The sequence below is a fragment of the Salvia miltiorrhiza genome, chromosome 5 (assembly GCF_028751815.1).
Source record: "Salvia miltiorrhiza cultivar Shanhuang (shh) chromosome 5, IMPLAD_Smil_shh, whole genome shotgun sequence".
NCBI lineage: Eukaryota > Viridiplantae > Streptophyta > Magnoliopsida > Lamiales > Lamiaceae > Salvia > Salvia miltiorrhiza.
In genome coordinates this window covers 5,930,620-5,957,455 of record NC_080391.1, presented here as the reverse complement: position 1 = coordinate 5,957,455, position 26,836 = coordinate 5,930,620, and the positions used below count along the sequence as shown (strand labels likewise).

Here is a 26,836-nt window from a genome sequence, read left to right as displayed (position 1 = left end):
TGTTAATTTAGACTTTTAATTTTGTTAATTTTATATTTTAATTTGCAATAATAAAATAAATTAACTTTTACTAACATGATAAATATGGATTGTATAAGTTTTGGGATGAATGTATAATTTAAAAGAAATATATATGCATAATTGAAAAAATATAAAAAATATGTGGAAAAAGAATATTTAAAAAGTTATTTCAAATTTGAATTTGGTGTAAATGATTGAAGTATAATTATCGTTGGAAGTGACATATATTGTAAAATGAATTTGAGTTTGGTGTGGATTATTGGAGATGGGCCAAGGTCAAAAGTTTTAAGTTAGAGTACATCATCACACATCTTTAAAATATAATTTTTTATTCATGCACTATTATTATTATTTTTTATTTTTATAATATTTGTTCAAAATTTGTTCTACCTACCAACGCCAATAGCAGAAGCAATTCTGCCTCTGTGAAAAGAGATCCATCTCTCTTCTCGCAGTCGCGCGTGGTACCCTCTCCTTTTTATTATTCTTTGCATTTTATTGTATCTTCATTTACTCTTCATTTTATAGTAATGATTAAGATTTGTTTGCAAGTTTCGTTTACATAATCTTCATTTTCATAATCTTTGATTTGTCTAAGATTTGGCCCCTCTTCATTTTCTTTGTCTTATTTTATTTTATTTTTTCCATATTCAAATTCTCGTATTTACTCTTTCACGACAATAAAAGGAGTTATTCAATTGTATAAGGTGACCTACTTTTATACTTCCAAATTTGATCAGCAGTTGACACCAGTGGCGGAGCCAGGATTTTTCTGGGGGGGGGGGGCTGAACTGTAACCCTCGAAAAAAAAAATTTGGGGCCATTCAATACATTTTAGACATTTTTTACTAAAATACAAATATAATAATAATAGCAACATTTTCATAGATAATATGGTTCAGCAGTTGACACCAGTGGCGGAGCCAGGATTTTTCTGGGGGGGGGGGGGGGGCTGAACTGTAACCCCCGAAAAAAAAAATTTGGGGCCATTCAATACATTTTAGACATTTTTTACTAAAATACAAATATAATAATAATAATAACAACATTTTCATAGATAATATGGTTCAAAACATTTACTAAAATTTTTTTTGGGGGCATTCAATACATTTTAGACATTTTTTACTAAAATACAAATATAATAATAATAATAACAATATTTTCATAGAAAATATAGTTCAAAACATTTACTAAAATTTTTTTGGGGGGCATTTTAGACATTTTTTACAAAAATACAAATATAATAATAATAATAATAACAACATTTTCATAGATAATATAGTTCAAAACATTTACTAAAATTTTTTTGGGGGGCATTCAATACATTTTAGACATTTTTTACTAAAATACAAATATAATAATAATAACAACATTTTCATAGATAATATAGTTCAAAACATTTACTAAAATTTTTTTTGGGGGCATTCAATACATTTTAGACATTTTTTACTAAAATACAAATATAATAATAATAATAACAACATTTTCATAGATAATATAGTTCAAAACATTTACTAAAATTTTTTTTGGGGGCATTCAATACATTTTAGACATTTTTTTATTAAAATACAAATATAATAATAATAATAACAACATTTTTAGACATATTATTAAAAAAAAAAAAAACTTTTTTTTCAAACTTGGGGGGGCTAGAGCCCCCCCTAGCCCCCTGGCTACGCCCCTGGTTGAGACTTGATATTTGGGTTACTAGCACTCTAACTCTATTTTTGCTAGCAATTACTTGTATTTGGGTTACTAGCACTCTAACTCTATTTTTGCTAGCAATTACTTGTATTTGGGTTACTAGCACTCTACTTGTAGTATTTTGCTAGCGGTTACTATAGTATTTTGCTAGCAATTACTTGACATCTAGCTTTAAACTTAAAAATTGATTAATTTAAGTTGTTAGGAGCTAAGATAATTTATTGTTAATAAACTGTTACTTTTTAAAACCTCACACGCATACAAAGTACAAACAACCAATATGTTGATGTGAGCTAAATACGTAGTAGAAATACGTATATAGCCTTTTTAAAAGAAAGTAGGTATATAATTATAAAGGGAATATGTGTTGTGCGTAGACGTAATGTGAGGAAGAAACGTGATAGGTGAATAGACGTATGATAAAGGGTTAAAATTGAATTAGTGTAAAGTGGAGAGCAAATAAAAAAATAGGCGGAACTAAAAGAAAAGAAACAATAATTTTATGCGATGGATAAAGTCAAGTTGATGTTAGAGAGCGGCGGAGATATGGGATTAGGTATTAATGGGACGCGTGGGTCATGTGCCGGCTTTCCACTCGTCCTCTCTCCGAATCTCTCCCCTCTCTCTCTCTCTTACTTTGACTAAATCAATGCTATTATTCCTAATAATTATTTTTACACTACTTCTGTTACTTGGTCGTAATTCTTTCTTAAGTGACGTTCCTAGCAATTTACAAGAATGTACCACAAATATGTAGTCTAGTTGTAGGGAATGGATCCTCTGCTGTGCACAGCATCACGCTGTGCACAAAAACAAGAAGAAAATAAATGCATAACTTAAAAAAAATACAAAAAAGAAATACAAAATACACTCCATTTACTTTGTTTTTATGCACAACAGAGGATCCATTCCCCTAGTTGTATCCTCATTCCCGCCCACCACCAACACAGAATATTTCTTCACTCCGAAATAAAATATCTTGGATTTCTTTTTACAGAAAATTTAGTTATCTTCTTCTTCTAAATTTCTATTAATACACGTGCAAGACTAAAATATGTGTTGAAATCCACAATTAATATAGCACTTCAATTATCGTTGCAGAAATAACATAATACTAATTGAACATTTTAATTAGGGGTGAGCAAAACCGGACCAAAACCGACGGACCGGACCGGACCGGACCGGACCGAACCGATCGGTTTTTTCGGTCCGGGTCGGTTTTGGTCCATGTATTGGTCCGGTCCGGACCGGACTAAAACCGACGAAAACCGGACCGAACCGAATATATATATTTTAAATATATAATTAATATTTTTATTAATATTATTAATATTTTTATTAATTTTTAATATTTTAAAAACGGTCGGTTCTGGACCAAACCGGACCGAGGACCGATGGCGGTTTCGGTCCGATTTCGGTTCGGTCCTAAGGTTTCAGTTGGTCCGGTTCGGTCCAAATTTTTTTAAAAATTCGGTCCTCGGTTTCGTCGGTCCGGTCCGATTCGGTCCGGTCCGGACCGACTGCTCACCCCTAATTTTAATAGTTTGAATGTACCTCTAACAAGGTTGCATGCTCTTATTGCATTTTTTGATGGAATTTTTATCTTTTATTTTCAAGACCGATTTCATATCTCACTTGCACTTTCTGAAATTGAACTTCTTTTATTTCCATTTATGTTTTGATCAGTTAATAGCTCTATTATTTGTGATCGCCCGCTCATTGTATCATTATGCTAATTTACAATTACTTCAACTCTAAATTTAATGTAAAATGAGTTTATGGTAAGGACATTGTTTTAGCCATAATCTAAATTAGGTTGTATTTTGTCGTTTATTAGATTGTACTTGTTTGGTTATTAATTTATAATAACATAATTGTTATAATTCATCAATGTAATTTTATGACATTTTAATATATATCTTGTATAGTCCTCGAGTTATTCCATATTTGTAGATTCAGACCAAACATAACATTTAGATTTGTTTATCCAAATCAGCGTAATCATCCCTACCCCAGAAACTACCGCCCCTGTATAATTATTTATTAGATTTATTTATGCTTCTCTTTTCGGCTGCAAAAAAGGGGAACATATTAAAAAAATATAAGTAGATTATTGAGCTAATAAAGCTGCACAACTATAAAATCATATAATTATATGCGATTCTTTGACTAATTGCTGCAATTCAAGAAAGAGTGACATGTAAACACATGAGTTTGTAAATAAACTTAATTTAAAAAATTCTAAAAAATAAAAAATTTCTTCTTTTTTTTTTTTCTCTCTCTCTTAAATCCACGTCCACGCTTAACCTTATAGTTTCTTCCACATGGTCATTAAAAAAAAGATGTATTTTGTTGATATGAGTAGCACCTATCAAATCATTTAAGTTGTCATCGAATATGCAGTCTCATACCTGCATGTTATCAGAATCTCTTGCTTTATGGTGTGTTTCCATTAATTCATGTACCCCTCCGCTTCAAAGCACTTATAGGAGCCGCTCTTTGTTCGTGCCTTGTGCACCGACGATCACTCTTTACTTCTGCAGTCCTGCCCCGGACGTCACATTTTATTTAGAGGATGGCTCTGGTTAAATTTATTTCAAATAAACTAATTTCATTTATGCGGATGACACGTACCAAAAAAATAAATAAACCAACTGTCAAAACATGCCACAACTTTCATTTCACTATTATTATCATTATGCACGCAAAGAGTAATTAACGGGATGAAGGGATGGTGGTCGAAAATTGTTGGGAGAGCAGGGAGGGAGGAAGAAAAGTGGTTTAGTGGCAATATTCAAAGGATTATGGGGAATGGTAGAGAGGTCAGTTTTTGGGGTGAGACGTGGGTGGGGAACAGCCACCTCAAGATCCTCTTCCCTAGACTTTTTAATCTTAGTCTCTTTAAAGATGGTAATGTGGAGGAGGCTGGGGAATGGACGGAGGAAGGATGGGTGTGGGATCTCAAGTGGCGAAGGGAGCTGAGGGAGAGGGAGAAGGAGATGGAGGAAAATTTGTTGTCAGTCATTGGGACGCTTTCTCCTTGCCTAGAACTTATGGACGGCTGGAGCTGGAAGAACGCAGCGGGGGGTAACTTCTCGACTAAAGCGGCCTATGAGGAGTGCGCAAAGGCGGAAGGTGATCACTTTGGGAGACACTTTGTAGCTAGTGCCCAAATGTGGACGGCACCGGCTCCTCACAAAGCAAAAGTGACAGCTTGGAGAAGCATGTGTAACAGGCTGCCAACCTGCGAAAACCTTCTCAAAAGGAATGTCCTCATCCCAGCCGAAGAACAGTGGTGCAATGCATGTGTGTGGAGGGAGGAAACATCTGAACACTCTTTTCTCCATTGTCCGAAAGTCGATCGCGTGTGGGACAAAATCCATCAATGGATTGGAATGGAAACGGCTAAACCACAAAAAGTCGAAGATCATTTCATATCTTTCATTGGAGGAGGAAGAGGTAAAAGAAACAAGAACTTCCTTAAAGCTCTTTGGATTGGGACTGTTTGGCTGATCTGGAAGTATTGGAATGAGAGTAGGTTTGAGAACAAGAATTGGGAGGTGTCCAATCTTGTTAATGAGGTCAAAGGGAGGCTTTGGAGCTGGAACAAAATATTCCATGTTGTCGAGTTCAATATTTCTTTTTCTTTGTGGTGCTCCAACGAGTTTGCACCACTTGTTTGATGTTTTTGGTACTCCTAGTACCACCCCAGTTTTTTAATGAATTTTTAAATTGATCAAAAAAAAAAAATTAACGGTACACACATAACCTTGTAACAATAGAATAATTACATATGTGCATGTATTGACTTAATGGTATATGATTAATGTCCGACGCCCGGAATTTTGAGTTTATAAAATAAATGGAACAATTGTAATATTTGGATTTTAGAATTATCAATTCTTAATAAATAAATAAATTCCGATTATTGTTCGTCCAATGAGATTGCACGAGTAGAGTATGGTTATTTAATAATTGTAGGTATTGGTGGAGAGGGAAAAGTGGATAAAATTGTGTTTGTTGTCGTAGTCTATGGGCGCACTGCTTTAACCAATACTCCCTCCGTCCGCCAAAATTATGTAAAATTGCTTGGGCACGAGATTTAATAAAATTGGTGATGATTTTGATGTAGTGGAGAAAGGGTCCCACCACTTTATGAGATGTGTGGTTGAGATTGAATTTTGAGTGGGTTTTTTGTAAATAAAGAGTGTTAGTAAGGATAAAATATTAAAGAGGATGGTGGGACCATTGCCATAAAAGGAAAGTGACATAATCTTGGTGGACGCCAAATATAGTAATTTTTACATAATCTTGGCGGACGGAGGGAGTATATAACAAAATTGCATGTTTTATATGGTTAATCTAATAAATATGGGCGACAAAGACTAATAACGATAGATAAGGGACAAAGGGAGGGGGCGGCCAGTGCCACCACTAATACTATTATTTTAATTAAATCTTTATAACATGGATGTCACAATAATCATTATGTGTTGAAATTTTGGTCGTAAAGTTGGGGCGTCGCTGTACCAAGCTTGCATCCCGTTTTTCCGAAACTGCCCATCAAAACTTTGTTATTATGTTTTGAGTCAAATTTTGTAATTGCCTAGTAATGATGAAAAGTACCGCACAGCTAACAGAAAGTTTCCTCGTATTTTTCACAGATATAGTATTGTGAATATTAAATTATACAACCTTTGCTTTGCTACCTCTTTTTATGATTTTGGTGAAGAAGCGCCAAAGTAGCCAAGTATTGACCGTGATGTATAACTATATTTAATACTATATTTGGTTCATTTTGTAAGAATATCTAGTACACCGGACACTGACCATTCTTGTACTAATCTTGAATTTAAGACATTTAATTAATGAAAAAATCACTTGGAAGGTGTATGAATATGAAATGGTATATACATATATATTTGGATAAAGACAGAAGATGAGTGTATGGTTATGTAATTAGAGGAAGGGAGGAGTGGGGACCTGATTTAAGGAAAAAAGATGAGTATTCTGAGAAAGGCTGAGGAATGACATGTGCTGGGAATTTTGTATGGTAAGACACGCAAGTCCCCACTTTCTCTCTCTCTCTCTCCAAATAAAGCGTCAGCAGCCACACAGAAAAGTCGTCTTTCAGATTCTTTGAGGGCTGTGCTGTGCAGTGCAGTTGCAGCCTCCGCCCCTTTCGTTTTAATTGCTTCCCACCTCATCTCGGCCGTCATTTCAAACAACTATTCCTTTCTAATTAATTGCGTTTCTATTTTCTTATCTTTGTTTGCAAGAAAATCCTTGTTTGCTACTGCTCTCTATTCAATTCTCTTTATCTAAAAAAATCTACATTTCCTTGTGAATGTGACATGCTTATTTTGTCATTGTACGGGGACCGTTGAATCTTGATAGTATTAGAGTATTAACTAATTAAATAATACGTAGTTACTAATATGCATGTATTTAATAGAAAGCTATATACTCCCTCCGTGAAATGGCTTCCTCTTTGGGGACGGCACGAGTTTTAATAAAAAGTTGTAAAGTGTATTGGTAGTGGAGAAAAAGTGATATAATTATTATTGGAAGTTGTGAAAAGTGTTATAATTAGTATTGAGAGTGGTGAAAAGTGAAAAGTAAGAATAAATAAAGTATTATTAGTGGTGGGGTGGGTTTCCAAAAATGGAAAGAAAGAAAGAGGAAGTTATTTGGGGGATGTCCCAAAATGGAAAAAGATGAAGTTATTTTAAGGACGGAGGGAGTATAATATTTCATTTTCATAATATATTTAATAAAACATAACAAATTGAATTGGACTCCCACGTTAAATTAAAGGGCTGAAAAATTCAACTGGGCTCCGGTAATAAATGTTAAATTCATTCCTCTAAAGAATTTAATTAGCAATCCATTAATTAATTCACAAGCTTAAATTAATCAATATCTTATTAATTATTTGGGACGGTTCGTTTGAGTGATAAGGCATGATTGATAAAATAATTCACCTTAATCAAGTGTTTAATTTCCATAATTGGGCCCGCGATAGATAACTCGACCCACATCTATCTAATCATCGAAAGGCGTAATTATTTATTATTTTAAAGTTAAGAGAATTATTTAATCACCCCTCCAATCTTATCAATATTATCTATCACATTGACCAAACCAAACATCTCATTTAAATAGTATCACTCAACATTATTATTGTGTATGAATTTAATCAACATGTAGAGTTTAGTACATAAACTTTTTGAGCTCATCAAAGGGATATCATCATCCTTAAGCAGATACAATCTTCTAATATAATTAAATTATGAAGTATGATAAACGAAGCACAATCACTCGAGATACATAGAATATTGAGTTCACCAAATTAACTTTCACACATAGTAAATAAAAGTGACACACATACATGTATATACACTTGCAACTTTATTTAGAATCAAGTTAACGACAAGCACCAAGATTTATAATTCTTTTTTTAGCAAAGATAAGAACATATCTCAATGTGATCCTCAATATGCAAAACGTATCAACATAAATAAATAATCAAGACAAGTCATTTATTTTTTGGTTTGCAGCCTAAATCAATAATTTGTGCTTGAATAATTTAAACTCTGGTTTATTATTTATATCTCATAAAAGTTAATCTAATTACATGATCTTTCGGGATCTACAACACACCATATGATTTACTAATATAACAAGATAAATTGACATATATATGGGAGATTCCGGAGAAGGTGTATTACGTGTACCCTTGCTAAATGACCCTCTTTCCCTTGGTCACGCTCGAACAAATTGCCAATTTACGCTTATAAAAACTACCATATCTAAAATTGCATATATAGGTATCGTCACTTTTATTCTCATTTCATACATAAAGCACGTATAGTATTTCGTGTTTTCTCTAAAATTCTCTTTAATTACTCGGCTATAATATATTGACTTGAGCGTTGAAATCTGTCCCCAAAAACACCCCTCTTCGATCTTGTTCTGCAAGAACACAGCAAAGTAGTCCTGACACGCTTTCACCCATTTTCACTGGACTTCATTTGATATCATCATTATTCATTAGACATTCCTCTTTCACAATTTTCTATCGACCAAAAATTAATTAATTCAGTTCAATTAATCCCCTTGCATTATTTAATTTATAAACTTTGATAAGATCTGAACTTTATATATATATATATAACGAAGAGCAATAAATTTATGATATGATGTAGCACCTATAAATGAACAACTATGCCACCAACCAGCTAGTATGAATTTGACATAATCTATAATCTCGAGAAGCGCAACGGAAACAGCAATCGACGGGACCACATTAATTGTATCGACAAATCTAATCCAAATTAGCAAATTTCAATCAAGGATTATAGTAATTCCCAAACAGACCTAAATCAATGAAATGCGGAAAACGCATTCCGAAAATTTCCAGTACTTTTTATAGCAAGAATTTCTGAATAAGTGAATATAGTACTCTCTCCGTCTCAAACAAAATGTCCTATTTTTTTTCGGAATAGAGATTAAGAAATATGTATAAAGTATATAAAGTGGGTTGATGAAAATTATTTAAATATTAAATATAGAGAGAGAGTATATTGTCAGAAAATGAAACAGAACATTTCGTATGGGACAGCTCAAAAAAGAAAACAGGACATTTCGTTTGGGATGAAGGTAGTATATCAGAAGACTTATTAATCATGTAAGAAAATATTCTTATATAAAAACTACACTTTATTCCCACGAGTTTCACGAATCTATGAAATGCAAAATCGTACCTAACTTATCCCAGCTAACACCGGGATAAGAAAATTCGAAATGAACATGCAATGTCTTACACGAAGATTAATTAAATTAAATTGAAACCATACAATTAAATAAATAAATATCACATGAGGCTTCTAGATAATGGAGTATATATTTATGGTGTTTCTTTTAAGAAGACGACATTGTGATATTTGGTGGTGCCGGAAATGTTGAAAATTCAGAAACATGATAACGGGGGGTCCAGGGACACGTGGCAGATTCTGGATAGAGAGGATCAAAGTGGGTCACACAAAACGCACAAACACAAAGCAGCGACTTCGCAATTTTGTCGGCAACATTAGAGGCCTCGCGGCGGCTTACATCATACGTAAATTAACATTATACTATTAATAATCTAAGTATTAATAATTAAAGTAAACTTGGTTATAGCATAGCTGTCGTCGGCGGCTGCCACGTGAATGTCTCGGCTTGTGGGGTTGACTGTAGTCCAATCAATACGCACCTCACCGCGCATTTTAGCATCCGCTCTCAATCATTGCGCTTACCTCACTCGGAATTTATGTATCAAATCTTTAATTACAATTGTTGCACCATATTCATTGAAAAGTCTTATAAAGTTAGGATTGATTATAAGAGAGGGACATGAATGGCGATGACGTCTTTTTTAAAAGAAAATTAACTTTATTTATCTTTTTTAAAAGAAAATTAACTTTATGTATTTATCATTGCTATTTAGGTCTTATAAAGTGTTAATGATAAAAAAATGTCCCATTTCATTACATGTATGTGAAAATTTATCTATTTCATAAAATATATGTAAAAAGATATTTAAATTAAAATAAAAAACTAATATACCTTGAAAGTTGATGTCTTTGTTTGTAAAAAAAAAAAAGTAAGAAAAACATATAATCGAATATAATTATAATTGTAATGCACGTTCAATTATACCAAAAGCCTATGTTGAATTGCAAGCTTTATTTTAATTTTTAAATATTATATCTGTGCTTTACTAAAATATCGAAGTAACACACTAATTGAAAAAAATAATTTATTTTTATAAATTTAATTTCTCGCTGGAAAATATTTGTGCCCGGTCAATTTTCCTCTCACCCAGAGGTAGCCGTCGATCGTGCAACTCAATGAGAGTGAGAAAACCAATCAGACACCTAACTAAAATAATTTATTTAAAAAGTTACATGCCCAATTTCAAGTTAATTTGCTATATACAAATATGCTTAATTGGTTAACTGGCCATAAATAACATGCTCAGTTGGTTAACTGGTCATGAATGGTAATAAATCGATTAACATGAAGTGTATAAACAAATGAGCCGTAATTATTATGGTTTAGTAGAATATTGAAACACTATATAAAGAATCGCATATTCGCATGTAAATATATAAATTCAAGTGACACGGCCACCTACAATTAAATAAATAAAATTTAAAAAATTCCCATGTAGTAGTCGTGTACTTACCCTTCAATTAATAACTAAATTATATATTAAAAAAAAGTAGAAAATGCCACAATTTTAAGTAGCTGAGAAGGTGCCCGTGAAGTAGCTATCATTTTGTCACTTTGTGGGCTTCAAAATCAAAAAGAAAATAGTTCGGTCATCATGTTTCAATTTTCCAAATAATAATTGAAAATTTTAAAATATGTAATAAAAAAAAGTGTAAAAGTTTGGCTTACAAATACAATTGTGATTGAAACATTAAAATTACTTTAGTCAATTTGAATGTAAACCACATATTTTTATAACAATGGATATTTCGAACTCTACTACTGATTAAATTGGACATATTAATTTTTCACACTTCTATCATTTTATGAGCGTCATTTTTGAAGCGATTATAAATCTACTACTGACTTGGAATACTTTACAAAGTATTTATAGTGAGGAATGCTGTATATTGATTTGTTTAATTTCGGTAACTTTGGGCCTTTGGCATGTAATAGTACTTAGCCATTCAAGAGAACTTCTCCTCACAGGAATTGATTATCATAAGATTTATATATATTTTTTTAATGATTACTTAAGAATAATGCATTTGACGTATAAAGCTAATACATTCGTTGTTAAATTGAATTTACTAAAAAAATATTGAAATTTTCACTTCATCCTATTCAAACCGAAATAATACATTAATCTAACAAGAAAATACATTCATAACAGATCATTGGGATTGAAATATTTAAAAACAATTTTTCATCCAAATATGCATGTGCTAATAAGGTCGAGCAATTAAGGCCTATTGTCATCTTCTAAAAGAAACTAAAGCAAGCCCAGGCCCAAGCCCAACCTCTATATTTTCTTTTGTTCCTCAAAAAGAGAATTAGTAATACTTATCACTTCTCCTTCGTGATGATTCGAACTCCGACCTGTTGGGTGAAAGGATGTAAACACAAATTTTATATTTAATTTAATGAATATAAAATTGCATATAACTTCAAAATTTGTAGATCAAATGTATATTTGTGGGTATCTCTATTTGAGTAGTTTTTGAGATTTGTTGTAAAATATGCCTTCGATCTTCTTGAACTTGATCTTCAAGATTTAAGACGTTAATGCGGAGAGCCTTCGCCATTTTTCTAGATCTAAAGTTGGTCTTGACTTAAGCTTTGAGCTCTACTACGAATAACACGTTGATACTTGAAGGGACACCTTGAGTATTAGAGAGAAATTCGTTGTATAGAATTTCTTCCAAAATCTTAAGCTCTTCAATTATGATTTAGTATGTTTAGAATTGATATGAAAATGAAAATCCCTATTTATGCCAATGAAGCCTAGTTGAAGTGCCAAAGTTGAGGCACTTAAACACTCTCCTTTGTGAGATGTCTTCGGTTCAATACCGCCTGCGTGCAGGTAGTTTTCTCATTTTGTGTGGGTAATTTATAGTTGTAGAATCAGTATCAAGATTTAACTTGCTGCTAAAGAAATTCATCTCTATCCTTATATCTTACTTCATCCGTCCACAAAAAATAGTTTCTTTTTGTCATTTTGGGATGTCCACAAAAATTAGTCTCTTTCCATTTTTGAAAACTATCTATCACATGGTGAGCTTCATACTCCACTCACAATACAATTAATTATCATTATAAACATTACTTTTAAGTGGGCCCCTTTCACCACTCACAATACAATAACTATTTTTAATAAAACTCGTGCCGTCCACCTTTAGGACTATTTTTGGTGGACGGGGGGAGTATTAAGAGTATTTAATACTCCCTCCGTCCCATTACAAATGTCCCATTTTTCATAATGGGATGTCCCATTACAAATATCTCATTCATTTTTGACACTATATTTTCTTTGTATGCCTAATATCTAAATAATTTTCACCAATCCACTTTATCTACTTTTTACACATTTCTAGTAATCTCCGTGCCCAAAAGTAATGAGACGGAGAGAGTATTAGATTTTATAAGATTTCAAAATAAACAAATATATAAGAATAATAAAAATGTCATTTTTTTAATAAATTTGCGTGCCTAGAAATGCTCGCTCAAGACTTGTTCATGGGCGATTTATCACGGAAATTTATGAATATATTTTTTTTTAATTTATGAGACAATTTATACTAATGCAATGAGTTATTGGATTTCAAACTTGCGAATAATTTATACTCATATTTAAGAGTTGTTCAATTTGAATTTGGAGTTAGATAGCTTACATTTGTATCAAGGGAATATTCAACTTGAATTTGAATCTACGACCTTTTGTAGTTATGTCAAGTGTTTCCACGCATATCAAATCTGTAGAATGACGCATTACTCGATCGTCTACTAAAGATGCATGCTAATGCGTGTCTGCGACTGTAGCTTTAGATGCACGCAATCTTTACAATCAAGGAGATAATGGAAAAATTGAACGCCTTTTTTGTTGCTACTAGTGTCTTTGCACTACAACCAGAAGATGTATTACTTGCTTGGTAACGGTACTCGTTTCAGTGCTTACATTGAATATAATCACTGTCCTATCCCTAGAAAAACATGCAATTATTACGGCAACAATCGATCTTCTCAACTAGTAACCCCATTTCACTAAATAACTTATTTGTCTTGTACAAGTTATTGGGAGCTAAGTTATGTTGTGGAAGGATTTATTTTATCAATTTTAACCATATGTCAAAATATTTCTTAGACATGTTCTTGTTGCCTTCAAACACATTACGCGAGCCACAAGAGATAATTGTGAGCAAGAATTAATTAAGCAACACACCTATTTTCAACTGCAAAATCAAAGAAAGAATTTTCGAAGGGTAAAAAGTTTATTGATTTAGAGGCAGAATTTTCAGATTTTGGCTTCTCCAGTAGAGTAGGCGTTGGCAGCAACCCATGCGAGAGAGATGATGATATATTCATTGAGAGAGAGAGAGAGAGAGAGACATATAGAGGTAACAGCGACGACAAAGCATGATACGAACGAGGAGGTGACAAGCTTGGTGTCTGCGGTGCCTGCAAAATAGACAGACATGTTTGAGATAGAGAGGGAAAGATATATAGACCTAGGGCAGTCCGATTCACCGATGGATGAAGGCTTCGATGGTGACACGGCCTATGCGAAATAGAGACATATTTGAGATAGAAAATGAGAGAGAGCGAGTGAGATACATACCTACGACGGTTCTTTTTGCTGGTGAAGTGAGAAATGAAGAGTTAGGGCACGATAAGAACTTGAAAAAAGAGGTGGCGCAGGATCTAAGTTAAAACGCACTGAAGGGTTACCTACGGAAGGAGTCCGTCGGTGAATTCCAAACATAATAATAAAAATAAAATTTAAAATATTTACCGACGAGAGAAGGCCATAAGAGGATTTTGCGCCTACGATCCATTGGTAAAGGACACACCAAAAATTTGCGGCCCCGTGGAACGATCCATCGACGATCGGTATAGTTGTCATTGGTGATTTGGATGGTGTCCGAAAACTTTTCTTGTAGTGTTTGTATAGCATTATATACTCCCTCCGTCCCATTACAAATGTCTAATTGCTTTTGGGCACAAAGATTAAGAAATGTATAATTAGTAGAAAAAGTGAATTGGTGGAGATAGAAAATATATTGAGATTTATAAAAGTCGGTATAAAGAGAGAGTAAGTGGTGGTCCATTAGTTAATTAGTCTTTTAATTATTTGCCAATAAAAGAATGAGACATTTGTAATGGGACGGCGAGGCCGATTTCCAGTGCGTCAATCGCTATTTCTCTCGTACGTTAGTTACTCTCTTGGACGCCTTAACTCCCTCGCCCCATTTTCTTGGCGCCGCGATTGAAGCTTGCCTCCGCCAGGCCATTGCCTGGAAATCGTTGCGATAGAGGTAAGGGATTTTGATTTTATTTCACCTATCTCAATCTCTCTTTCCCTCACTATCTCTCACCCTCTCCCAGATTTGTGCCACTGTCACCGTGCCCTCGCCGACGTCAACGTACCCCGCCTCCATCGTCGACGTCGCTACTGCCACTGTGTCCTATTGTCGCCCCCTTCGTTCTTATTAGGTTAGTTTTCCTGCTTCTTTATCATTGGTATACGTCTTGAAACTGTTTGATGATTTGCTTTAAAGAACAATTTATTGTTTCAATAGTTGTAATCTGCTAATAAGAAATCAAGTACGAAGCTACTAAATGAAACAAATTCTTGTATGAAGTTTTTTGTCTGATTTTTGTAAATGTTCTTGATTATCTGCTTATCTGCTCTCATGTTCTGATTCTAAAATCAATTCGTGTGTGAAAATATGTGTATAGTTATTGTAAATAGAGATAGCTCTTAGTTACTATATCAAAGGAACAACATTACAAAATGCAAACAAATGCAACACTTTGATTAAATCATAACACAAGCAAACTACATATACTTGTCAATCTGGTACTCATTGATCTGAAGGTTTGTTCAATGACTTAATTAAGATTTAGGATAATGATAAACATTGTTATTCTTTACTGACCACCAGTTTATCTTATACTATAATGGTTTAAATTATTACAGTATTAATAATTATTAGCCTTCATTTAATTTTCTAACTAATACTATATGTAATCAACAGTTCAATGCTAATGGAAAGTACTCAAGTAAAGAGATAGATGAAGTGCGATCACAGTGGACGGATTGTGTTTAAGAACATATAAAGGAGTAGAAGGTGATCTATATTTTTCTAGACTTAAATTGTTGGTGATTATTGGGAAGAATAGTGTTATAACTTGTATGGACCTTTGTGAATTCTTTTGAATATGAGTTTCCATACTATAGTTATATTCTTACGTGTTGTTGATGAGTAGGGGACACGTGTATTATTGTAATGTGTTATTTGTGTATTGATGGAATGACAACATGTAGCTAATTCATTTATGATGATTTTGATTGTGACTGTGATTGTGTGAAGGATATATGGTGAAGGCAAAGAAGATAACATTGGATATATTGGTTGATGCATCACATATTGAAGGAACGAAGGAGCTACAAGTGTTAACTCGTTTGAATGTTAGATTGAACTTATTTGGTGGTGGATCCACAAATGTTAACTCCTTTTATTTATAGTTATTGTTAGGATTTAACTTATTTTATAATGGATGTGGTAGAATTGATTGGGTTGAATTTAAAGTTGTAATGAATGTTGAAATTTTATTATGATTATGGTATAAAGGAAAATTATTTTATCTTGCTTTTAAATAAATATGGAATTTTAGAGCAAAAATATCTTATAAAAGTAATATTTAATCAATTTTAATATTATAAAAGAACATGATATTTTTTGGACTTACGACATCGGTCAAAAACTGAGGTGGCATATAAAAAATAAAATTGATATTTTTCTACTATGACAACAGACAAAAGCTATTGTGGTATACAAAAAAGACCACAGACAATCGGCACCTACGACACTAGTCAAAAACCAAAGTGATACTAATGATATAACAATGAACTCTATGCTCTCAAAGACCACAGACAATGCATGTTGTCTTAAATATTTATTACAACAGGCAATGCGTGTGGTCTATGAGCACCTTTTTTCAGGTACCTACGACACTACCACCTACAACAACAGACATTTTCTTAAATAGACACTAGGCAATGTCCATTGTCTATTAGCTTTTCTGTAGTAGTGTGAGTTAAATTGAAGGTGTTTGTCACATATTGAAGGTCTCAAAATGACTTGAGAATTCTAAACGAGACATTTCAAACAAGACGATCAAATTTGAAAGTTAGATGTTACACATGTTGAGGATTGAATATATGGTTTGTGTAATTACTGATACGACATTCATGTACCATTTATAGCGTAAGTATTTATTCATAAAAAGCTCAATTGGTTGAGATGAAATTGTCTCGAGATTACTCGAAATTATTTTTATATTATAGCCAGATCAAGACCCATGACTCGTGCTAAATCATACTCCATGACATTGTCTCGAAATTAAGTGTCTAGCCCTATTTATCCATTCGATTACAAACTAATTATATCTAAACATAGAAACCGAAGAACAACAGATTTGACTATTTCGGAAGGTGTCAATGTCATCACTTGTCACAGCCACTTCCAAACTTTGACAGCTATGAAAGTAAAACGATAAAAAGGAAAGAGGAGAACGTTTCAAAAAAAAAATGAAAAGAGGAGAACACACGCGCAGAGGCACACAATCATTTCTTTTTTCTACACTTCAAAAAAAAAAGTATAAAAAAGAAAAAGAAAAAATGAAACAGGTATTTACATGTATTTAACGTAAAACAAAAATTATAATAATATACGTGGCAGGGAATCCCAGGCATGAGCACTGAGTGTCCGTCCGTACTGACATGGACCACACGTGCCCTAACTGTACCGCTAAATAGCCCCTTTTCCCGGTCATTTTCCGGCGGAATGACAACTTTTATAACGGCGGATATTTTTTTCTCTCTCTCTTTCTTTTTTTTAATGTAACGGCGGAAACGTACAAATTAGGAAGGAAAATGTATATCAGAGATTTTCTAAGCTGACGGCAGAAAATAACATTACATTTCAAAAACAAGTGTTGAGTTAAGAAAACAACAACCCCAAATCCCGGCGACATTTGAACAAAATGGGACATCAGATTTAACTATTCACATCTGACGCTCTTCGATCTCATCTACAATTTTAACCATCTACAATTTTTTTTTTTTTCTATTACCACAAAAAAAGGAATAACAAAATTCCTGCACCTAAATAGTTTCTGGAGGAGGGAGGTTCAAATCCAGATTGATGCCTCTGCCGGGTGGCGATTTCGGCAGGTCCACGACGGCGGACGACGAGTCCGACTCGCTCTGCGCCGTACCGCCGCCGGCGCAGAGGAGGAAATCCGCGGGCGGCCGCCGCATTTCGTTCATTACTTGTATGATTTCTTGCCGCGACTCGGGGCGAAGATGGAGCATCGTGTTCTGTAGCGGCAGGAATCCGGCGGCGGAAACGGGAGCGGCCGGGCGGAGGTATCCGAAGGGAAATCTCATGGGGCGACGGCCTAGGGTGAGTTGAAGGAGTTTGGAATCGGGAATCGGGAATGTCTCCCGGCTGGATGACTCGACGGTGCTGCTCTGGCTAGGGCTGCGGTCGGGCTTCTTGGTGTGGGATTGGAGCGGAGGAAAGTTGGTCTTGGCTTTATGGCCGCGGAATTGGCGGGCGGCGGTGTCGTAGGCGCGGGCGGCCTCCTCCGCCGTGTCGAACGTACCGAGCCAGACGCGGCTCTTCTTGGCGGGATCCCTGATCTCGGCGGCGTAGCGGCCCCAGGGGCGCTTCCTGACGCCGCGAAAGTGCGCGTTGGTGTCTTGGGCTCCCCGGCACCCCGCCGCCGTCGGCGCCATGACGTGCGATGGAAATTAGGTTGGTGGAATTGGGGAAATAATGGAGGAGAGAGGAGAGGAGAGGGGCGGAGGCCGAGGGGGCCAAATATATAGAAAGGGGGGCGGTGGATGGACCCGCGGGTTACGTGGCAACAAGGATTTGTTGGCGACATTGTTGATTAGATACGTGGGAAGTGTGAAGTGTGTGTGTTATACATTCTCCTACTTTCTGCTCTCAACGGCATCTGTTTCTCAACTCACGACCTGTTTCTTTTTTTCTCTACGTCCAATCATTTTCACTATTATTTTCTTCCTTTTATTTGGATTCATTTCAAATACTACTACTTAGTTTATTTCACTACTATTTATTGTAATTTCCACTTTTTAATACATTCCCTCTGTTCGTGTCTCTAATCTCTATTTGTGGATATACACGGCTAAGATTCATGACATAATTACTTAACTTGCTATCTCTATTTATGTCTTGAATATTAGTATAAAATTATACTATTATTGATATATACATAGGGCTCGTTTGATTTTCAGTAAAGGATTATGTAGGATAATTTGTAACCAGGATATTTAGCGTGGATAATGACAGATTATTAATACTGAGTTGGTGTTTGCTATCATGGCTAAATACAGAATATCCTGATTTAAGTTAATCCTAAGGGGGAGGTGGTATTATTAATCCTAAGAAATCTGGATTAATAATACTGGGTCGTGGGATTAAATCGGGTCATCCGCATTATTACTAAATAATATCAAACACTAGACTGATCTGTACTAAATTAGCTAATACAGTGTATTAGCCAATATCAAACACGCCCATAATGTGCACTAATAGAATGAAATGCAAGTGATAAAATAAAAACAACGGAGAGCCTTCAAATTCAAATAACAGACTTCTTTCCTACCAAGCTACAATAAAAAGAATGGAAGAGCATCGTGTACGAGAGATCACACTTGTGCATACAAATGTAAATGAATCAAAATCAAAACGAATATAGTTGTATTCGATTTGTATTCGTAGATATTATATATTTGAATCGATATTCAAAATTCTTTTGAATTTTATTTGCGATTTGAATTTGATTTGTACATTGATTCACTTAGATTCAAATTGGATCGAATATTCGTTTAGATTTTTTAAGTGTTTTTTAAATAATACAATTCGAATATTTAATTTAAAATTTCTTATATTTGATTCAATTCGAATATATTCGATTCAAAATTTTCTAAAATAATATTGTAAATAATACGGAGTTATAGCCAATACTTTATTTAAGTTTTGATCAATATTTTTCTTTTCCCTATATTTCTTTGTATTTAAGTATATAAATATTCTTTATCTTTTTTATTTTACTTTATAACCTTTTTTTCTTTTTCTTTTTTAAATATAAAAATAAATATATGTATACATGTATGGAAGGATAAGGTGAAAATCACATGCACTAATCGGAGTATATATGATTAATTAAAAATAAATTAATATGATTGTTCATGTATTATATATAATTAATCAAAAATAAATTAATATGATTGTTCATGTATTATAGTCACTCCGCCCCGCTTATAAAGTTATTATCTATTATTGTTCATGTATTCAGATTTCTATACCTTTACATTTTTTCCCGGGAGGTGTCATATTACAACGGAAAGATGAAAGAGACATCTCAAGAAATATTAGTAATAAATTGGATAAAGTTTTTTTTTTAAAAGGAAATAATCCCTTAACCGCGAAAGATATCAAAAATAGTAACTATAGTTTCCCTTGCACAAGTAACATTTCGAAGCCGATTGTTAAAAGAACTGCAAAATAATTGCTTCCCATTAAATTTCAAAGTTCACTTGTTCGGACTAATAGTTGATTCGAACAATCTTTGTCACAAATACAGTACGATAAAAAAAATGGTTAAATGTCAATAAGAAGAATATATTATACACATAAGATACAAGGAGCTTTTTACAAAGACTAGTAAGAGCCTTTTATTTTTATTTTTTTTTATTTTTACGTTTCTTTAGGAACTTCGAAATTACTCTTCCCGTCCCCGGTAAATATGCATAGTTGATCACGAAACGAGTTTTAACAAAAAGTTGTTTGAACTATTGACAAGGGAGAAAATGTATAAATTTAATTACTCTCCCCGTCCCCCATCCCCCATAAATTTAAGGAACGTACCAAAAAGAAAATGTATGCATAAATACGAAGGATGAAGGGAGTATAAAAAAATTCTATATTAATATAACTATTTAGAGTTCAATCCTCACCTCCTTGCTCGTGTCAAGAATAGGAGTATTGGTTGCGGCGTGTAAATATACATTGATATCTCTACCATTAACTATTTAGAGTTCGAATGTTTTGCTAAAAAATAAGCTAATCAAAAGATGTACTCATTGATTATAATAGTAGAGATTATATCAATCAAGTGAGATAAAGTTGTCAATTAAGACTGTGCTTTGCCAGGGGTCTCATGTAATTCAAGAAATTCCCTTGTGTGGTGCAGAGATATTTTTTGTATACCCTTTGCAAATCATGTGCAGGCATTGAGACACAATTGCATATATATCCAATTATTTATTTTGTATAATTGTATACATCTAGATGACATAAGCTTTCACCTTCCACGATTCGGCACTACTGCTCCGAAGAGAAATCACCTCCATCCCTGAATTAGAAAATAAAGATACATACAAATAATAATTTGATTTTCTATTGTAATATGAGCATGGAACCTATATACTATATCTATATGTGTACATGTGTATGTCTATATATAATCAAATAAGTAGTTGTCCGCGCATACATATATTTTTTCTTTTTACAAAAGTATAGTAATAAAATTGTCATTCGCAGTAAAATAAGTACTATTTTGTTTGGCACTGATGCCACAAGATTGAATGTTTAACACTTTGAAATTTGGTCGAATTGACTTCACTGTAGGACGATTTCTTTGTGTTGACATTTATAGGATGCTTGATACCCATGTCCCATTTAACTTTATTTGTATTTTTTTTATAATTATCTTATTTAATTTGATATATTTCTTTTTAAATAATTACTTCACACTATATTAAAAATATAAATTTATATACATCTTTAGGTTATAATTTTATTTATTTTTAAATAATTGTAGCAAAAAAATAAACCTAATTGATCATGACAAAAAGTAATAGATAAAAAAAATGAATGAAGAAAATAATCTCAAGTAAAAGTATGAAGAGATAGTGTGTGCGTTAATCTAGTGGTAGTATGCTAATGCGTAAGACAAAAAAATTTATGTTTGAGTTTATTGCGACGCGAAGTTTCTTAGTGTGCTAGAAGCTAGGTTCCGAGAGATCGGGCTCCGGTGGAGGCTCCGTGGTTGGAGCTTGTCTCATTGTCTGTTGCGTAGGATGGTCTCTTATCCAGCTGGCGTTGTAGCTTAAGAGGTGTTTGGCTGAGCTTATAAGCTCCTCAAAACAGCTTATAAGTTGTTTAGAAGCTTATAAGCTCCTTCAATGTGTTTGGCAAAATAAGCTCCTAAACAGCTTATAAGCTCCAAAAATAAGTTCCAAGAGCTTATAAGCTCCTCAAAAAATAAGTTCCTCTACCCCAACTTATTTTTTTATAATCTCATATGCAACAATCATTTTACAAATATTTTTCAACAATAATTTATTATTTTCATCATTAATTATTTAAGTTCATTTCTCTTCGATTTTGTCTCTTTAAAAAATATTTTTTATCTCTAGCAAAAAATTCTCTCTCCAACTTATAAGCTCAATTATCCAAACAATTTGACAACTTATAAGCTTTTAAAAATTACATCTTATAAGCTCTTGAAACATCTTATAAGTTCCAAGAGCTTATAAGCTCTTTAAAATAAGCTTAGCCAAACACCCTCTAAGGCGGCCTTTTCATGTTCTTAGCCGGCCTAAACCTGCTTTGCTGCCTGGGTTCTCGAGCTCCTCTTTGTTCTGTGTAAGTCTGGAGCTCAACTACTCTTTATGGCTGTCGACGGTGCCACTAGTTGAACGAGAGCTTTCTCTTCTCCAGGCATCTGCTCTATGCCTAAGTGTGGAGCTCGACTGCTCTTAATGGCTGTCGGCGGTGCTCATAGCTTAGCGAGAGCTTGCACTTCTTCGGGTGTCTATTCTAGTTCTAAGTCGATTAGTGATAGAATTAATGTCTCTCATTTTCTAGTTCTTTTTTGTCTTGTTTTGCGGCGTTCAAGCATGATTAGTTGGAGGCATGGATCTACTGTTTTGCGGCGTTCAACCAGGGGGCTTAGCTCACCTGGCCACCGGGTCCTCACTTAAGTGATGAGACCAGGGTTCGATCCCCATTGGGAGCGAATTTGGTGATTGGAGAGATAAGGTGGGCTTCGTGAATTCTTGGAGTGTTTGGGGAACTAATTGTTAACATCTAACATAACTTTATCCGATCAAAAAAAAAAAAGTTGGAGGTAGGGATGGCAACGGGCCGGATCTGGACCGAGTCTGGCCAATATCAGATCCAGATCCATTTTCATATACCCGATTCAGATCCAGATTCAGATCCAGATCTGTGGATCTGAAAATTTTGGATCCAGATCCAGATCCGTCAGATCCGCGGGTCCACGGGTCCAGATCCATGGATCTACTATTTTTAAATTAAATTAAAAAAATTTCACAAAATCAACAACATCTAATTTCCATTATGAAAAATATAACACAAAATACTTTTATCTAATTACTTTTAGTTTTTATTCTTTTGAATATAATTTATTTATTATTTTTAATTTAATTAATATTATTAGCAAACTAAATATAAAATATAAAAAATATATATATAAAATAATACGGATCCACAGGTCGGATCTGGGCCGGATCCGGATCTAAAATTTCAAGATCCAGATCCAGATCGGTTTTCAAAACTGAGATCCAGATCCAGATCTGTCGGGTTCAAAAAATTGAGATACAGGATCCGTAAAAACGGATTTGGATCCACGGATCTGGACCGGGTTCAAGATCCACTGCCATCCCTAGTTGGAGGTGATGGGTTTAGTCCCAAGTTTCCTAATTGTCATTGCGTTGTTTTCTGACATTCTTTGGTTTTAAACTGTGCTATTTTTCCTTCTTAAAGGTTTTTCCAATGTATTTTTTTATGAAGGTTTTAATGAGCCTCGACCCTTAATCTGCTTTCTTGTGATTTCAATGGGTTTTTAATTCAGGTCTTTTTTTTTCTTAATAAAATGTAATTTGTTAATAGGCAAAATGCCGTATTCCTTAAGTTGTATGTTAAAATGCCTTACTTTATAAACTTAAGAATTTTATGCCCAAATTAAGTAAAGAACCTATTTTGCGCTTTGATGTTGATGAGTTTGCTTGATTTTTTGTAAAAGTCTTACACATGATTTGATCGATTTGACAGCTATCAATCAACGATTTGACAGCTAACAGTCAAGAATACATGTGGCAGGTGTGGGTGGCTAGATTATCTGACCGCCCACGCGGTTAGATCATTTTACGGGGCGATCACATGATTTTATCGGCCGATTAGATGATTCGGGCCGATAAAATTATGCGATTGCTCGGTGAAATGATCTAGCCACCCACCGGTCACATGTACTCTTGACTGATAACTGTCAAATTGGTCAAATGTGTAAGACTTTCACAAAAAATCAAGCAAACATATCAACATCAAGGGTATAGAATAGGGCATATGAAGCTTATGTTTATAAAAGAGGACATTTTTCATATACTTCCTCTGTCCACAAAGAGTGTGTGGTGGAGTGGAGGACACAGTTTTTAATAAAAAACTTGGAAGATGTGATTTTATTATTAAAGGGTAGTATGGGCCCTACCAAATTGTAAAAGTATAGGGTGGGTATTGTGTAGGTTTCCAAAAAAGGAAAATACACAATCTTTGTGGACGGACGAAAATAGTAATAAACACACAATCTTTATAGACGGAGGGAGTATAATTTAAGAAATAGACATTTTAAAGTTTTACTCTTTAATTAATTATTAAAAAATGAAGAGATAAATACATGCGACGGACTGTAACATCGTTAATTCATAGGCATATTCCGTTATCTCGGTGCATGACGTGGATCCATCAAGTTATAATGAAATCTTTGAGTGAAGCGGCGGCATTTGTATCGTAATTGCTTTATTTTGGAGCTGGAGCATGCTTTTTGGTAGTACCTATACAACCGTTGCTCCAATAGTAGTTCGACACGTGTAGAATAATGTTCTGGAAAGAAGTACTAACCCCCCCAATGCCGGCATCCCCGCCCAAGGGTCTGCTAAAACCACTGCGATTTTATTACAGGACCATATCTAACTTTTCTTGTCAATTTTTTTTTTCCTCAAAAGACAAAATACGAAAAATTAAACTTTTGCCTGACTGCCTTAAAAAAAAAAAACTTTTGCCTGAAAATTAAACTCGTATTTCTTCCAGAGATACGAGCGGAAAAAAAGAATTAATATTGATGATGCTGTGCTGACTTAACCATGCTATTCAGTCGAGTCTAGTCGAATATATATGGAACTGTTCTACTTGGTGGATAAAATATGATTAATTTTACTAAGATATTTTATTTGATTAAATAGACATAATCTAGTTTTCAATTTTGAGATTATAATTATTTAAGATTAATTTTAACTTATAAATTTTGGCTTTTCCACATAATAAAGTTAGTATTGAATAATCACGTTGAGCTTAACATCGAATCATCTCAAACTAATTTAATCTCTAGTAACCAAATTAAATATCCTTTATAAATACTCTTTCCGTCCCACGAATCTTGACACGTATTTTTTTTAGCCGTCCCACAAATATTGACACATTTCCAAATAAGATAATAATTAGTTCAAAAATAAGGGATCTTAATTACATTCTCTCTCATACTTTATCACTTTATTACATTCTCTCTCCTACTTTATCATTTTATACTTTATTGCCTACACACTTAAACACTAATTTACAATTTCTTAATTCTCGTGCCGAAATCAAACGTATCAAGATTCGTGGGACGTAGAGAGTATTAAATAGTTTGGTCAAATCCAAATACCATTTACATTTGATTACTACTCCATTTCTCATATCACTCTATCGATACCACACACTAATCAATTCATAGATATATGTCATTCTTACTTATATAAACACACATATAAAACACATATTATTTGTTAATGAGGTCAAAGGGAGGTGTCCAATTTTGTTAATGAGGTCAAAGGGAGGCTTTGGAGCTGGAACAAAATCTTCCATATGGTCGAGTCCAATGTTCCTTTTACCTTGTGGTGCTCTAACGAGTACGCACCACTTGTATGATGTTTTTGGTACTCCTGGTACCGCCCCAGTTTTTTAATAGATTTTTAATTGATAAAAAAAAAAACACATATTATTTGAGCTTTCCTCGTTTGTCCTATGGATGATTGATTTAAATAAAAATGATATTTCGTTCTTTTAAGAAATTTCAGAAATTTAAGCAGCGGTGCTCGCACTTTGTAGGTAGACTATCCTTGACATATTGCACTTCATCAATTTATGGGTAATTGTGGTACCCGCTAATTAAACGCGGGACAGGTGTGAGTACCAAAATTTTACAAATTTCAGGATTCGGTACCTATATTTTGCAGGTAGGATACTCGATTCGTGTCGATTTTACAGTTCTACGTATTAAATTACTCAATTATTTTTTCTCATTTTGAATCCTAATTAGTCAATTTTTCGTTGTGGTGACATAGGGATAAATATACTCTTTTGGCATAAATATATTCGTGTTGCATAAATATGATCGTGTGGAAAAATAATACTGACGGTTTGTTGTATAATTGGATAGAAAAAGTACTGTTGTTTCAGACCCAAAATTTGGCCAAAAAATAAGTGAGTGTGCGAAATGAGAAAAAAAGATAGTAGAGTAATTTTATACAGATTTTAAAATTCATGCGTGAAATAAGAATTTGTTGAAAATTCATTACTTTATATACAATTAACCTTAAAAAATAGTGAAAGTTTTGTTGCTTTCGCAAATCCAAAAATATTGGATAGAATGATAGAACAATCAACCCAACATTACCACATGAAAAGCTATAAATCAATTGAAAATTAAAGTACGCACAATGAAATGATTTTACACTGCAATGTTAATTAATTGAGTTGTGAATCCACTATAAAAATTCCTTTTACAATGAATTACACGAAATTACTCAATAGAATCCCTCTTATTGGATAGTATTGATAATAAAATAAATCTCTTCTAATCCTATCAACAATACTAGCAACAACTAGAATTTTAGTGTAGCTAAAAGGAAGGCATTAGCGCGATTCATTTTGAAATAGTTACCTATCCAATTGTATAAATCTCGCAAACACAATGAATCAGAAAATGCTTCACACAAAGTAATAGTGAAAGTATTGCAGAAAGAAATAACACTGAACACCAGAATTGTTCACCCAGTTCGGTAATAAAACACCTACGTCTGGGGGGCCACGCCCATGGAAAATTGTTCACTAATGAAGATATAATACGTATAGGACTTACACGATAGACTCTCTAGTCTTCTAGCCACGATATCTTCCCAAACCTTCATTTAGTA

General features: G+C 33.8%; 1 protein-coding gene and 1 long non-coding RNA gene across 3 annotated transcripts; one reads left to right on the top strand and one right to left on the bottom strand.

Annotated features, from left to right (window-relative positions):
- Positions 1-14,650: 14,650 nt before the first annotated feature.
- LOC130985480 (uncharacterized) lies at positions 14,651-16,128 on the top strand. 2 transcript variants are annotated; one of them, XR_009088976.1, is made up of 4 exons: positions 14,651-14,795; positions 14,866-14,973; positions 15,519-15,611; positions 15,855-16,128. It is a non-coding gene; the product is annotated as an uncharacterized LOC130985480 (long non-coding RNA). The 2 variants fall into 2 exon arrangements; XR_009088975.1 differs by lacking the exon at positions 15,855-16,128 and having other exon boundaries at positions 15,519-15,842.
- A 1,315-nt stretch (positions 16,129-17,443) lies between these two features.
- Positions 17,444-18,670, bottom strand: LOC130985479 (ethylene-responsive transcription factor 4). The gene has a single exon (XM_057908471.1). It carries the CDS (start codon positions 18,284-18,286, stop codon positions 17,651-17,653), a length of 636 nt encoding a protein of 211 aa, XP_057764454.1. The 5' UTR covers positions 18,287-18,670; the 3' UTR covers positions 17,444-17,650.
- Between the last annotated feature and the right edge of the window lie 8,166 nt (positions 18,671-26,836).

Bases quoted from the DNA above. Each gene is read 5' to 3' on its own strand.
- LOC130985479 (XM_057908471.1), bottom strand. From the start codon at position 18,286: ATGGCGCCGACGGCGGCGGGGTGCCGGGGAGCCCAAGACACCAACGCG.